At 42.0% G+C, this 14,518-nt stretch overlaps 1 protein-coding gene across 2 annotated transcripts in view; it reads right to left on the bottom strand.

Moving 5' to 3' along the window:
- Positions 1-14,518, bottom strand: part of CFAP54 (cilia and flagella associated protein 54) — a 310,560-nt gene that overhangs the window by 274,710 nt on the left and 21,332 nt on the right. For both annotated transcript variants that reach the window (XM_060113374.1, XM_060113373.1), the window contains exons 4-5: positions 5,791-5,962; positions 989-1,047 (exon numbers count right to left, since the gene is read on the bottom strand). In XM_060113374.1, the coding sequence (XP_059969357.1) occupies positions 989-1,047; positions 5,791-5,962 (231 nt within the window). The remainder of the gene's footprint in view (positions 1-988; positions 1,048-5,790; positions 5,963-14,518) is intronic.

A 14,518-nucleotide genomic window follows, 5' to 3' on the forward strand; every position in this document is an offset into this window, starting at 1 on the left:
AAGAACTCAAGCATGGTCTCAAGGAGAGTATATTTTCCCTTCTTGGCCTACATTCCAATGACTGGACAGTGAACACAGGGAATAAATATGTCTCCTGCAGACAGAAGTGCTACCAACATGGTAAGGAAGTCAACAGAAGTGTCAGTCACTTCCTCGAGCTAAAACTAAGCAGTAAGTACTGGTCAGTGAGAATCTTACTGTAAAACAAAGTCAGCTCATAACTGGGACATAGTTTAGGAGTTTGTTCACCCAACTAGTATCTGGACCATAAGTACAGTCCAGCTCTTCAAGCAAAATGCAGCCCAAGCTCCATAACAAGACATAAACAGGCTAACCATAGTTTATCATCCCAACCAGCACATTTTTTTGTTTGTTTGTTTTTGCAGTACGCAGGCCTCTCACTGTTGTGGCCTCTCCCGTTGCGGAGCACAGGCTCCGGATGCGCAGGCTCAGCGGCCATGGCTCATGGGCCCAGCCGCTCCGCGGCACGTGGGATCTTCCCAGACCGGGGCACGAACCCGTGTCCCCTGCATCGGCAGGCAGACTCTCAACCACTGCGCCACCACGGAAGCCCCCAACCAGCACATTTTTAAACGTGAAAGTAGGCACTATTAATACTTACTCCAGGACAACAGGCATAAAACAGGACTGTCTTGGCCAAGCTAGAAGGGATGGCCACCCTCCCTAGAGATATAGTTATCAGATGGATGTTCAGTAACATGTTGACAAGTTATGACTAATTTGAGAGACTGAAGGACACTGGAGAAATACCTATCAATTTTAGAAATTCTTTCTTCTCATTAATACTTTATTGTCTACATTTTTACATGATCAAATTAAAGGAAAACTAAAAATAGTAAACCTATGTAAATTCACTAAATTCTGTTATATAATTCACAAATTTTCTTTGTTTAGTATGCAATGCTAACAAAAGTCTTAAGAAAGCCAGGAATTACAGAGGAAGATATTTTGTCAGTAAATTCCATACCTTAGAAGAGTGACCTATGATCATCAGTTTTCTGCAAATGGTGTAAATGTAAATGGTACCTAGATGGAGAAAAAGATTAACATGTTTTACAGTCAAATGATGAAATTTTACATTCCGATTTCTGCAGTTTAAGTTGGTAGCTCCCAAAACAAGTGATTTTCTCATGAGAAAATCTGATACTGGCCAGAGAGTTATAATCATTATAAACATTTTTGTAACTTGTAGCCAAATTATTGAAAGAATTAATATGACCATATTCTAAATATGTTGACACAGGAATCTTTTAGTCTCTTTTTTTTTTCTTTTTTTCGGTACACGGGCCTCTCACTGTTGTGGCCTCTCCTGTTGCGGAGCACAGGCTCTGGACGCGCAGGCTCAGCGGCCATGGCTCACGGGCCTAGCCACTCCACGGCATGTGGGATCTTCCCGGACCGGGGCACGAACCCATGTCCCCTGCATCGGCAGGCAGACTCTCAACCACTGCGTCACCAGGGAAGCCCCTCTTTTAGTCTCATTTTAAAGGCAGTTTAAGTTTTGAAATATATTGAACAAAAGAGTATTTTAGTAGCATAATTTATGTACTTTGTGGTTTTATTAATTCACATAAAATGTTTTGGGTTCCCATGGTTTCCTCACAGTTGAAAAACTGAAGATTTATCTCCAAATAAGACTAGAATACACATTTAATCAGATGGCACACAATACGCAAGAAGGAAACTCATAATTTAAAACTCATAATGCATGATAGGTTGTATTATATTCATTCACTGTCTCATATAATATTTACCCCATTATTAAGGTACGTCCCATCAGCACTCTAATGAAAAACGCCATTTCCAGCTCCTACTTAAGATCATTCAAGAATGATTTTGTTTTAAAATCAAGCCACTAATTAAATGAGGATAGAAGACTCATTTTATGGAAGCATTTGGAGGACGAGTAGGGAATGACATCACCATATATCCTTCTGTATACAAAGGACATTATCGGGCTATAAACATAACCCAAAAAACAGTATAATACCATGCTTTAAAAAGGCGTGTAATTATAATGACAAGCAATCTAAATATTTTCTATAAAATACCTCATCTAAAATTCATAACCACCAAAATACGACAATTCCAAATCCTATGTTCACGTTTAAACTTTAAAAGCTTCTGAGAAAACAGCATCTGCTCCAAAACACACATCCTTTGATTAAAATACATCTGCAAGCATAATAAACATTACACAAATCAGTGACCAGAAAGTACTGAATAGAATCTTAAACACTTAAAGTACCATAAAGTTCACAGAGAATATAAGTCTCCCACATTCTTAGTGTGCCTGCTCCCATGACAGAGTTGTTTATCTCATGTAAGATCCACTGGGGGAAAAAACCACTCAGCTAGTAAGAGCTCAAGCTCCGCATTCTCATCTCGACTTGGCTTTGCTGACCCAACTGTGTAACTGTGTTTTTAGGGAAAAAAAAAAAAAGTCACCAAGTAAGGATATGCATAGGAACACATGACTCTCCACAAAACACGTGATTCAGGTATAAGCCAGAAGCCCAAACATTCAGCAATGGGAGCTGCGGGATTTCAGAAAGCCCCAGGAGACCGCCCTCAAGAATAACAAGGGCCCTCTGTATTTCAAAGATGTGCCTTTAACCTTTGCAGCCCTAGTGCATCCTGACTATAACGGAATCCTTCTCTGATGGTTCAGGATCTTGGCATGGCTCACAGATTCCATGGCAGGAGCCCGATGGAGAGAGTACATGGTACAAAACGGAGCACAGACTAAATCTTTACGTTCTCAGGCTATCTTTAGGAGTTGGCTTGATTTTTAACCAAATCCCTAATACGGAGTTTATTGCCTTGTCATGTGACTCCTTTTCATCTAAGACAGCCACCACCAAAATAATCTTGACTATTTGAGGGTTCAAATGAGTTGGGTTCAGGTTAGTTGAGATGTCAGATGTTATCCAACATTCATTTACCCAGTTAGATTTTGTGAAAGAACGAAGACTGGTTAAATATCTTAAAAACAAGGGTGTGTGTGTATAATAGTCAATTAAAAGAGTGTTAACGTAAAAAAAAAAAAGAGTGTTAACGTCTAACTGGAAAGGTCAAATGTATTTTGAGAAATTGACTGCAGGTCAATTTATTTTCTCATGACTTAAATTCCAAAGTTTTAAAACTACAAACTCTTTGCACTTGTTAATCTCCCAGTTGGAATGCCCTTCCCCCAAACACCCAGATGTCTCAGTCAGGTGTTTACTCCAATGGCATCTCATCTCAGGTGAGGCCTACCCTGACCATTCCACTTAAAACTGCAGCCCGGGACTTCCCTGGTGGCACAGTGGTTAAGAATCTGCCTGCCAATGCAGGGCACATGGGTTCGAGCCCTGGTCTGCGAAGATCCTACCTGCTGTGGAGCAACTAAGCCTGTGCACCACAACTACTGAGCCTGCGCTCTAGAGCCCACGAGCCACAACTACTGAGCCCGCATGCCACAACTACTGAAGCCTGTGTGCCCAGAGACCGTGCTCCACAACAAGAGAAGCCACCGCAATGAGAAGCCCGCGCACCACCACGAAGAGTAGCCCCCACTCACCGCAACTAGAGAAGGGCTGTGCGCAGCAACGAAGACCCAATGCAGCCAAAAAAATTAAAATAAATAATAAATCTTTTTTAAAAAATAAAATAAAATTGCAGCCCAGCCCCAGCCCAGCCAGTGCTCTCCCTAACCCCTTTCTCGGCTTTACTTTCCTCTATAGCACTCATCACTATCTGATACATCATTTAGTTTTGATTTGTCATCTCCCTGAAGCATTATGTAAGCATGAGAACAGGGTTTTTGTCTGTCGCCCACTACTGTAACCCTAGCATCTAGAACAATGCCGGGCACTTAATAAGTTTGAGATTAATTAACTAAAACAGGAACAGCAGTTAATGACACTAAGTATATGTATCTCCCACAATCCAGGAACCTCACTACTGGGCATAAGTCCCAGAAAACTCTCACACAGGTCTATAAAAGGATAGAGGCGAGGATATTCATTGTAGAATTATTTGTGCAGTTAAAGAAGCAGGGCAAACCATGTCCCCATCCCTACGGGTGCATAGGTATCTGCCAAATACAATTCAGCAAGCAGAGTTAACAAACTAGGTTTACATATAGCAACACGGCTAGATTCTAAAACCATAATGCTGAGCTGAAAAATAGTTAGGAAACAGGATAAAATCTAGAACACGATGTTAAGGAAAAAGCACGCACCAGAAAAAGGATGTAGAAGATACAGAAATCGTTCAGTCTTTTTTTTTTTTTTTTTAAGAATACTGGGGGGTTTTGTGTGTGATCTGAGAAGGGTTTCAGACAGGGAGTCATGCTGCATCATTTCCACCTTTCAAACAAAGCCTGACTGCAGGGCCCAACCCTCAGGCCTATCACTCCTTCCTGAGTACAGAAGCTCTGCCTGCTCAATCCCTGCCAAGATGTGTGAGCAGTTCAGGTGCAGAGACAGCCGTGCCAACTCTGAGGATGAGGAGAGGCCCAAACGCTCAACAATCACTGGCCTGAAAAATGTCTTCCAGCGTCAGCCTCACCTCTGGTAGCAACTGTAAGGTCTAATTACAATCAAAACATCAAAAAAATTATTGGGGGAGATCAAGGAAGGAAAAGGCTAGGAAATGTACTGTCAGTCACCATGGATGAGAGAAAATCCAATATGTTTTCTTCCAGGTTATTCTGCCCTGGTCGGAGGCACACAGAACACACTGTTATTATTTTTCTTTCAGGAATATGTTATCCAGAAAACAATACTGTAGGCAACTCATCAGGCGACTCATCGTAACTTCAAATTGTAACTTTAAAGAGAATTTTAGTTGAATTTAAATTGTAAGTCATAAAAGGAAAAAAACAAATGCTACATTTTGATAGATAAGATTCATTTCATGAGACATATATAATGCATATACACGTACATATGTGTATCTGTACAATGCACATATATGTAAATACCCTATACACATACATACATGCACATTTTCAGAGCTCCTCACTCAAAAACAAGTAGGACGAGAAGGCTGATGCATAGGAAGCCCTGGTCATTGGCCAAAGTATTCATGGAGAGAACCAATAAATGGATGACGCTCAGAAACAATCTAACCTGTCCTCCGATCCTTCCCCATTTATACTTACTTACTAACTGTGGTCCCTATTTTATATATATGTGAAACTGATTATCCCCACAGCCTCTGACCCTCCCTTGAGCAGAAAACCCACAGACATGCTGTATAAGTCCCCGCTCATAAGGACAAGCTGAAATGTAATAAAAACGTAAAAAAGCCCGCAAGTATCCTATTAGGAAATAACATCCTTATTGGAGTATAATTGCTTTATAATGGTGTGTTAGTTTCTGCTTTATAACAAAGTGAATCAGTTATACATATACATATGTCCCCATATCTCTTCCCTCTTGTGTCTGCCTCCCTCCTACCCTCCCTATCCCACCCCTGTAGGTGGTCACAAAGCACCGAGCTGATCTCCCTGTACTATGCGGCTGCTTCCCACTAGCTATCTACCTTACGTTTGGTAGTGTATATATGTCCATGCCTCTCTCTCACTTTGTCACAGCTTACCCTTCCCCCTCCCCGTATCCTCAAGTCCATTCTCTAGTAGGTCTGTATCTTTATCCCTGTCTTGCCCCTAGGAGGAAATGAACATGTTTTAAATCACAAGGTAATCAAGTCACCATCAAACTTAGTATTTAAATACCTTTCTGAAAGACACGATGAAAAATAAAAGACACTGACATATACCATTGAATATAATCCAGCAAAGTTGCTCCTGTGGCAAAGCCACCTGCATGATGAGCCTTAAGGAGGACAAGATATGCAGACACCGGGCCACAGATTCTTTATTCTGCAGGTTCATGTCACTGTCACAGACCAGCTGGTAGTTGCAAATATTTCTGCCACTTAAAGCATGAAACTGAAACACATGAGACAAAGAAAAAGAATATAAATAACGTTTATGCAACTTACAAAAGCACTTCTTAAAATGTACAAAACTAAAATGGAAATGATTCTTAATTGATTCAATAAATTAGTAGAGGTCAATAGACTGAATGTTTGTGTTCTCCCAAAGTTTATATGTTGCAACCTCGCCATCTGCCATATGGGGACACAGGGGGAAGCAGGCCTTCAGCAGACACTGAATTTTCCAGCACCCTGATCTTGCATTTCCCAGTCTCCAGAACTGTGAGCAATAAATGTTGTTTAAGCCATCCAATCTCTGGATTTTTGTTATAGCAGCCTTATTGGACTAACATATGGAAAGAAACATGGTAAAATAGGTTTCTTCAAAGCATTCATTTAGTTAAGATCACCTTTCCTTAGTCAAAAAAATTTTCAAAAGCAAAAAAAAAAAAGTACAAAATCCTACTTCCAAGAATATAGAATTGAATCAATTTTTGTAAAGCCCCACAATGGCATGTTAACATATTAATTCAGATGTAATTATTACCATTTACACAAATCCTTCAGCAAATATTTGCTGACCACCTCTGTTTGCCACACTCTAAGCAACAGGGAGTCAAAGATGAGGAAGACAAGGCTCTTGACAGAGGGAAAAGCGTTCCAGGCACACACAGTGTTAGGAATGCTTGAGGTGCTTGCTGTGGTCACTGATTTGAAAGTCTTTTTTTAAAGTTGGATGAGAAGGTTTAAGATAAATTAGGCTATAGAGGTGGTCCATGGTCAGAACATGGAGAGCTTCCACACCATTGCAAGGAATATGGACTATGGCAAAAGGGCAAATCCAAAGAGCAAAGGAGTACAATTATTTGATTAACACTTTAGAAATGAATTCTGACAAAAGTGTGAAAGATGCAAAGCAGACGGAGGACAAAGCTACATGCAGGAGCTAGGAGAGATCAAAGGCCTCTGAGGTTGTCCTGAGAAACCATAATTCAAAACGAGTCATGTACCAAAATGTTCATTGTAGCTCTATTTACACTAGCCAGGAGATGGAAGCAACCTAAGTGTCCATCATCAGATGAATGGATAAAGAAGATGTGGCACATATATACAATGGAATATTACTCAGCCATAAAAAGAAACGAAATTGAGTTATTTGTAGTGAGGTGGATGGACCTAGAGTCTGTCATACAGAGTGAAGTCAGTCAGAAAGAGAAAGACAAATACCGTATGCTAACACATATATACGGAATCTAAAAAAAAAAATGTCATGAAGAACCTAGGGGTAAAACGGGAATAAAGATGCAGACATAGAGAATGGACTTGAGGATATGGGGAGGGGGAAGGGTAAGCTGTGACAAAGTGAGAGAGTGGCATGGACATATATACACTACCAAACGTAAAATAGATAGTGGGAAGCAGCCACATAGCACAGGGAGATCAGCTCGGTGCTTTGTGACCACCTAGAGGGGTGGGATAGGGAGGATGGGAGGGAGGGAAATGCAAGAGGGAAGAGATATGGGAACATATGTATATGTATAACTGATTCACTTTGTTATAAAGCAGAAACTAACACACCATTGTAAAGCAATTATACTCCAATAAACATGTTAAAAAAAAAAAAAAAAAAAAAAAAAAAAAGGCCCTGAACTGGAGCTCTGCAAGGGGGGATAAAAAGAATGGGAAGATTTAAGCCTTGCCTGAGGCAATGGGGTTTAGTGACCAATCAGAAATGGGAGGTAAGAGTCCTCTCCCTGGGATCTGACCTCCAAAGCCCCCACCCACCCCTATGGGTGAGCAGACAAGCCTCTCCGCCTGCTGTGTGCTCAGGGTCTTGGTGCTCTGGCCGGGTATCAGGCCTGAGCCTCTGAGGTGGGAGAGCCAAGTTCAGGACATTGGTCCACCAGAGACCTCCCAGCCTCATGTAATAACAAACGGTGAGAAAGCTCTCTCAGAGATCTCCATCTCAATGCTAAGACGCAGCTCCACTCAATGACCAGCAAGCTACAGTGCTGGACACTCCATGGCAAACAACTAGCAAGACAGGAACACAACCCCACCCTTTAGCAGAGAGGCTGCCTAAAATCATAATAAGGTCACAGACACCCCAAAACACACCACCAGACACGGTCCTGCACACCAGAAAGACAAGATCCAGCCTCATCCACCAGAACACAGGCACCAGTCTCCTCCACCAGGAAGCCTACACAACCCACTGAACCAACCTTACCCACTGGGGACAGACACCAAAAACAACAGGAACTACGAACCTGCAGCCTGCATAAAGGAGACCCCAAACACAGTAAGTTAAGCAAAACGAGAAGACAGAGAAATACCCAGCAGATGAAAGAGCAAGGTAAAAACCCACCAGACCAAACAAATGAAGAGGAAATAGGCAGTCTACCTGAAAAAGAATTCAGAGTAATGATAGCAAAGATGATCCAAAATCTTGGAAATAGAATGGAGAAAATACAAGAAATGTTTAACAAGGACCTAGAAGAACTAAAGAGCAAACAAACAATGATGAACAACACAATAAATGAAATTAAAAATTCTCTAGAAGGAATCAATAGCAGAATAACTGAGGCAGAAGAACGGATAAGTGATCTGGAAGACAGAATGGTGGAATTCACTGCTGCAGAGCAGAATAAAGAAAAAAAGAATGAAAAGAATTGAGGACAGTCTCAGAGACCTCTGGGAAAACATTAAACACACCAACAATTCGAATTATAGGGGTCCCAAAAAAAGAAGAGAAAAAGAAAGGGACTGAGAAAACATTTGAAGAGATTATAGTTGAAAATTTCCCTAATATGGGAAAGGAAATAGTTAATCAAGTCCAGGAAGTGCAGAGGGTTCCATACAGAATAAATCCAAGGAAAACACTCCAAGACACATAATGACCAAACTACCAAAAATTAAACACAAACAAAACATATTAAGAGCAGCAAGGGAAAAACAACAAAAAACACACAAGGGAATCCCCATAAGGTTAACAGCTAATCTTTCAGCAGAAACTCTGCAAGCCAGAAGGGAGTGGCAGGGCATATTTAAAGTGATGAAAGGGAAAAACCTACAACCAAGATTACTCTACCCAGCAAGGATTTCATTCAGATTCGACAGAGAAATTAAAACCTTTACAGACAAGCAAAAGATACAGAATTCAGCACCACCAAACCAGCTTTACAACAAATGCTAAAGGAACTTCTCTAGGCAGGAAACACAAGAGAAGGAAAAGACCTACAATAACAAACCCAAAACAATTAAGAAAATGGTAACAGGAACATACATATCGATAATTACCTTAAATGTAAATGGAATAAATGCTCTAACCAAAAGACACAGACTGCCTGAATGGATACAAAAACAAGACCTGTATATATGCTGTCTACAAGAGACCCACTTCAGACCTAGGGACACATACAGACTGAAAGTGAGGGGATGGAAAAAGATATTCCATGCAAATGGAAATCAAAAGAAAGCTGAAGTAGCAATTCTCATATCAGACAAAATAGACTTTAAAATAAAGACTATTACAAGAGACAAAGAAGGACACTACATAATGATCAAGGGATCGATCCAAGAAGAAGATATAACAATTGTAAATATTTATGCACACAACATAAGACCACCTCAATACACAAGGCAAAAGCTAACAGCCACTAAAGGGGATATCGACAGTAACTCAGTCAGAGTAGGGGACTTTAACACCCCATTTTCACCAATGGACAGATCATCCAAAATGAAAATAAATAAGGAAACACAAGCTTTAAATGATACATTAAGCAGGATGGAATTAATTGATATTTATAGGACATTCCACCCCAAAACAACAGAATACACTTTCTTCTCAAGTGTTCATGGAACTTTCTTCAGGATAGATCATATCTTGGGTCAAAAATCAAACCTTGGTAAATTTAAGAAAACAGAAATCATATCAAGTATCTTTTCGGACCACAACGTTATGAGACTAGATATCAATTACAGGAAAAAACTCTGTAAAATATATATATAAACACATGGAGGCTAAACAATACACTACTAAATAACCAAGAGATCACTGAATAAATCAAAGAGGAAATAAAAAAAACTTAGAAACAAATGACAATGAAAACATGATGACCCAAAACCTATGGGACGCAACAAAAGAAGTTCTAAGAGGGAAGTTTATAGCAATACAATCCTACCTCAAGAAACAAGAAACATCTCACATAAACAACCTAACCTTACACCTAAAGCAATTAGAGAAAGAAGAACAAAAAACCCCAAAGTTAGCAGAAGAAAAGAAATAAAGATCAGATCAGGACCCGGAGGAAGATGGCGGAAGAGTAAGACGCGGAGATCACCTTCCTCCCCACAGATACATCAGAAATTCATCTACACGTGGAGCAACTCCTACAGAACACCTACTGAACGCTGACAGAAGACCTCAGACCCCCCAAAAGGCAAGAAACTCCCCACATACCTGGGTAGGGCAAAAGAAAAAAAGAATAAACAGAGACAATAGGATAGGGACGGGACCTGCACCAGTGGGAGGGAGCCGTGAAGGAGGAAAGGTTTCCACACACTACAAGCCCCTTCGCGGGCAGAGACTGCAGGTGGCGGAGGGGGAAAGCTTCGGAGTAGTGGAGGAGAGCACAGCAACAGGGATGTGGAGGGCAAAGCGGAGAGATTCCGGCACAGAGGATCGGTGCCCTCAGGCACACACCAGCCCGAGAGGCTTGTCTGCTTGGCCGCGGGGGCGGGCGGGGCTGGGAGCTGAGGCTCGGGTATCGGCTTTCAGTCGGAGCGCAGGGAGAGGACTGGGGCTGGCGGCAGGAAGAGAGCCTGAAGGGGTTAGTGCACCACGGCAAGCCCGAAGGGAGTCCGGGGAAAGGGTCTGGAGCTGCCGAAGAGGCAAGAGACTTTTTCTTCCCTTTTGTTTCCTGGTGCGCGAGGAGAGGGCATTAAGAGGGCTGCTTGGGGAAGCGCCGGAGACAGGCTCGAGCCGCTGCTAAAGGCGCGGACCTCGGAGACGGGCGTGGGACGCTGGGGCTGCCGCCGCCGCCACCGCCGCGGGGCCTGTGTGCGAGCGCGGGTCACTGTCCGCCCCGCCTTCCGGGGGGCCTGTGCACCCCGCCACTGCCGGGGTCCCGGGACCCGGGGACGGCTTTCCCGGGAAAGCGCACGGAGCGCCTCGGGCTGCTGCAACGTCACGCCGGCCTCTGCCGCCGCAGGCCCGCCCCACACTGCGCGCCCCTCCCTCCCCTCTGCCTGAGTGAGCCAGAGCCCCCGAATCAGCGGCTCCTTTAAACCCGTCCTGTCTGAGCCCGGCGACCTACGCGCAGAGGCGGGGCCAGGTCCAAGGCTGAGACCCGGGAGCTGTGAGAGCAGAGACAGGGAAATCTCTCTGTGCAGCCTCGGAGGCAGCGGATTAAAGCTCCACGGTCCACTTGATGTGCACTGCGTCTGTGGAGTGCATGAATGGACAGCGAATCATCCCAAATTGAGGAAGTGGACTTTGAGGACAAGATTTAAGACTTTCCCCCCTTTTCCTCTTTTTACAACGAATTATCCCAAATTAAGGAGGTGGGCTTAGAGAGCAAGATTTCAGACTTCTCGCCCTTTTCCTCTTTTTACAATGAATTATCCCAAATTGAGGAGGTGGACTTGGAGAGCAAGATTTTTTATTTTTCCCCCTGCTCTCTTTTTGTGAATGTGTATGTGTAATCTTCTGTGTAAGATTCTCTCTGTATAGCTTTGCTTCCACCATATGTCCCAGGGTTCTATATGTCCGTTTTTTTTTCAATAATTACTTTTTAATTTTAATAATGCTACTATATTTCATACTTTATTCTATTTTACTTTACCTGCTCTTTCTTTTTCTTCTACCTTCCCTTCCTCCCTCCCTCCTTCTGCTCCTCCTTTCCTTCTTTTTCTTTCCTCCCTCCCTCCCTCCCACCCTTCTTCTTTCCACTTTCTTTTTCTTTCCTTCCTCCCTCCCTCCCTCCTGTCTTTCTTTCTTTCTTTCTTTCCTCCCTCCCTCCCTCCCTTCTTCCATTCACTCTTCCTTTTGCTTTCATTCCTCCCTCCCTCCTCTCTTTCTTTCTTTCCATCCTTCCTCCCTCCCTCCCTCCTTTCTTTCTTCCTTCCTTCCTTTCTTCCCTTCTTCCTTTCTTTCCCTCTCTCTTTCTTTCTTCTACTAATTCTTTCTTTCTACTTTTTCTCCCTGTTATTCTGAGCCGGGTGGATGAAAGGCTCTTGGTGCTGCAGCCAGGAGTCAGTGCTGTGCCTCTGAAGTGGGAGAGCCAACTTCAGGACACGGGTCCACAAGAGACCTCCCAGCTCCACATGATATCAAGCAGCGAAAATCTCCCAGAGATCTCCATCTCAACACCAGCACCCAGCTTCAGTCAACGACCAGCAAGCTACAGTGCTGGTCACCCTATGCCAAGCAACTAGCAAGACAGGAACACAACCCCACCCATTAGCAGAGAGGCTACCTAAAAACATAATAAGGCCACAGGCACCCGAAAACACACCACCAGATGTGGACCTGTCCACCAGAAAGACAAGATCCAGCCTCAACCACCGGAACACAGGCATTAGTCCCCCCCACCAGGAAGCCTACACAACCTACTGAAACAACCTTAGCCACTGGGGACAGACACCAAAAACAACGGGAACTACGAATCTGCAGCCTGCAAAAAGGAGACCCCAAACACAGTAACATAAGCAAAATGAGAAGACAAAAAAACACACAGCAGGTGAAGGAGCAAGATAAAAACCTACCAGACCTAACAAATGAAGAGGTAATAGGCAGTCTACCTGAAAAAGAATTCAGAATAATGATAGTAAAGCTGATCCAAGATTCTATTTCCAAGATCCAAAATCTTGGAAATAGAATAGACAAAATGCAAGAAACAGTTATCAAGGACCTAGAAGAACTAAAGATGAATCAAGCATCCATTAAAAACACAATAAATGAAATGAAAAATACTCTAGATGGGATCAATAGCAGAATAACTGAGGCAGAAGAACGGATAAGTGAGGTGGAAGATAAAATAGTGGAAATAACTGCTGCAGAGCAAAATAAAGAAAAAAGAATGAAAAGAACAGAGGACAGTCTCAGAGACCTCTGGGACAACATTAAACGCACAAACATTCGAATTATAGGGGTTCCAGAAGAAGAAGACAAAAAGAAAGGGACTGAGAAAATATTTGAAGAGATTATAGTTGAAAACTTCCCTAATATGGGAAAGGAAATAGTTAATCAAGTCCAGGAGGCACAGAGAGTCTCATACAGAATAAATCCAAGGAGAAATACGCCAAGACACATATTAATCAAACTGTCAAAAATTAAACACAAAGACATCATATTAAAAGCAGCAAGGGAAAAACAACAAATAACACACAAGGGAATCCCTATCAGGTTAACAGCTGAACTCTCAGCAAAAACTCTACAAGCCAGAAGGGAGTGGCAGGACATAATTAAAGTGATGAAGGAGAGAAACCTGCAACCAAGATTACTCTACCCAGCAAGGATCTCATTCAGATTTGATGGAGAAATTAAAACCTTTAAGACAAGCAAAAGCTGAGAGAGTTCAGCACCACCAAACCAGCTTTACAACAAATGCTAAAGGAACTTCTCTAGGCAAGAAACACAACAGAAGGAATATACCTACAATAACAAACCCAAAGCAATTAAGGAAATGGGAATAGGAACATACATATCAATAATTACCTTAAATGTAAATGGACTAAATGCTCCCACCAAAAGACACAGACTGGCTGAATGGATACAAAAACAAGACCCATATATATGCTGTCTACAAGAGACCCACTTCAGACCTAGAGACACATACAGACTGAAAGTGAGGGGATGGAAAAAGATATTCCATGCAAATGGAAATCAAAAGAAAGCTGGAGTAGCAATTCTTATATCAGACAAAATAGACTTTAAAATAAAGACTATTAGAAGAGACAAAGAAGGACACTACATAACGATAAAGGGATCGATCCAAGAAGAAGATATAACAATTGTAAATATTTATGCACCCAACATAGGAGCACCTCAATACATAAGGCAAATGCTAACAGCCATAAAAGGGGAAATCGACAGTAACACACTCATAGTAGGGGACTTTAACACCCCACTTTCACCAATGGACAGATCATCCAAAATGAAAATAAATAAGGAAACACAAGCTTTAAATGATATATTAAACAAGATGGACTTAATTGATATTTATAGGACATTCCATCCAAAAACAACAGAATACACATTTTTCTCAAGTGCTCATGGAACATTCTCCAGGATAGATCATATCTTGGGTCACAAATCAAGCCTTGGTAAATTTAAGAACATAGAAATTGTATCAAGTATCTTTTCCAACTACAATGCTATGAGACTAGACATCAATTACAGGAAAAGATCTGTAAAAAATACAAACACATGGAGGCTAAACAATACACTACTCAATAACGAAGTGATCACTGAAGAAATCAAAGAGGAAATTTAAAAATACCTAGAAACAAATGACAATGGAGACACGACGACCCAAAACCTATGGGACACAGCAAAAGCAGTTCT

Source organism: Mesoplodon densirostris, chromosome 11, assembly GCF_025265405.1.
Source record: "Mesoplodon densirostris isolate mMesDen1 chromosome 11, mMesDen1 primary haplotype, whole genome shotgun sequence".
Lineage (NCBI taxonomy): Eukaryota > Metazoa > Chordata > Mammalia > Artiodactyla > Ziphiidae > Mesoplodon > Mesoplodon densirostris.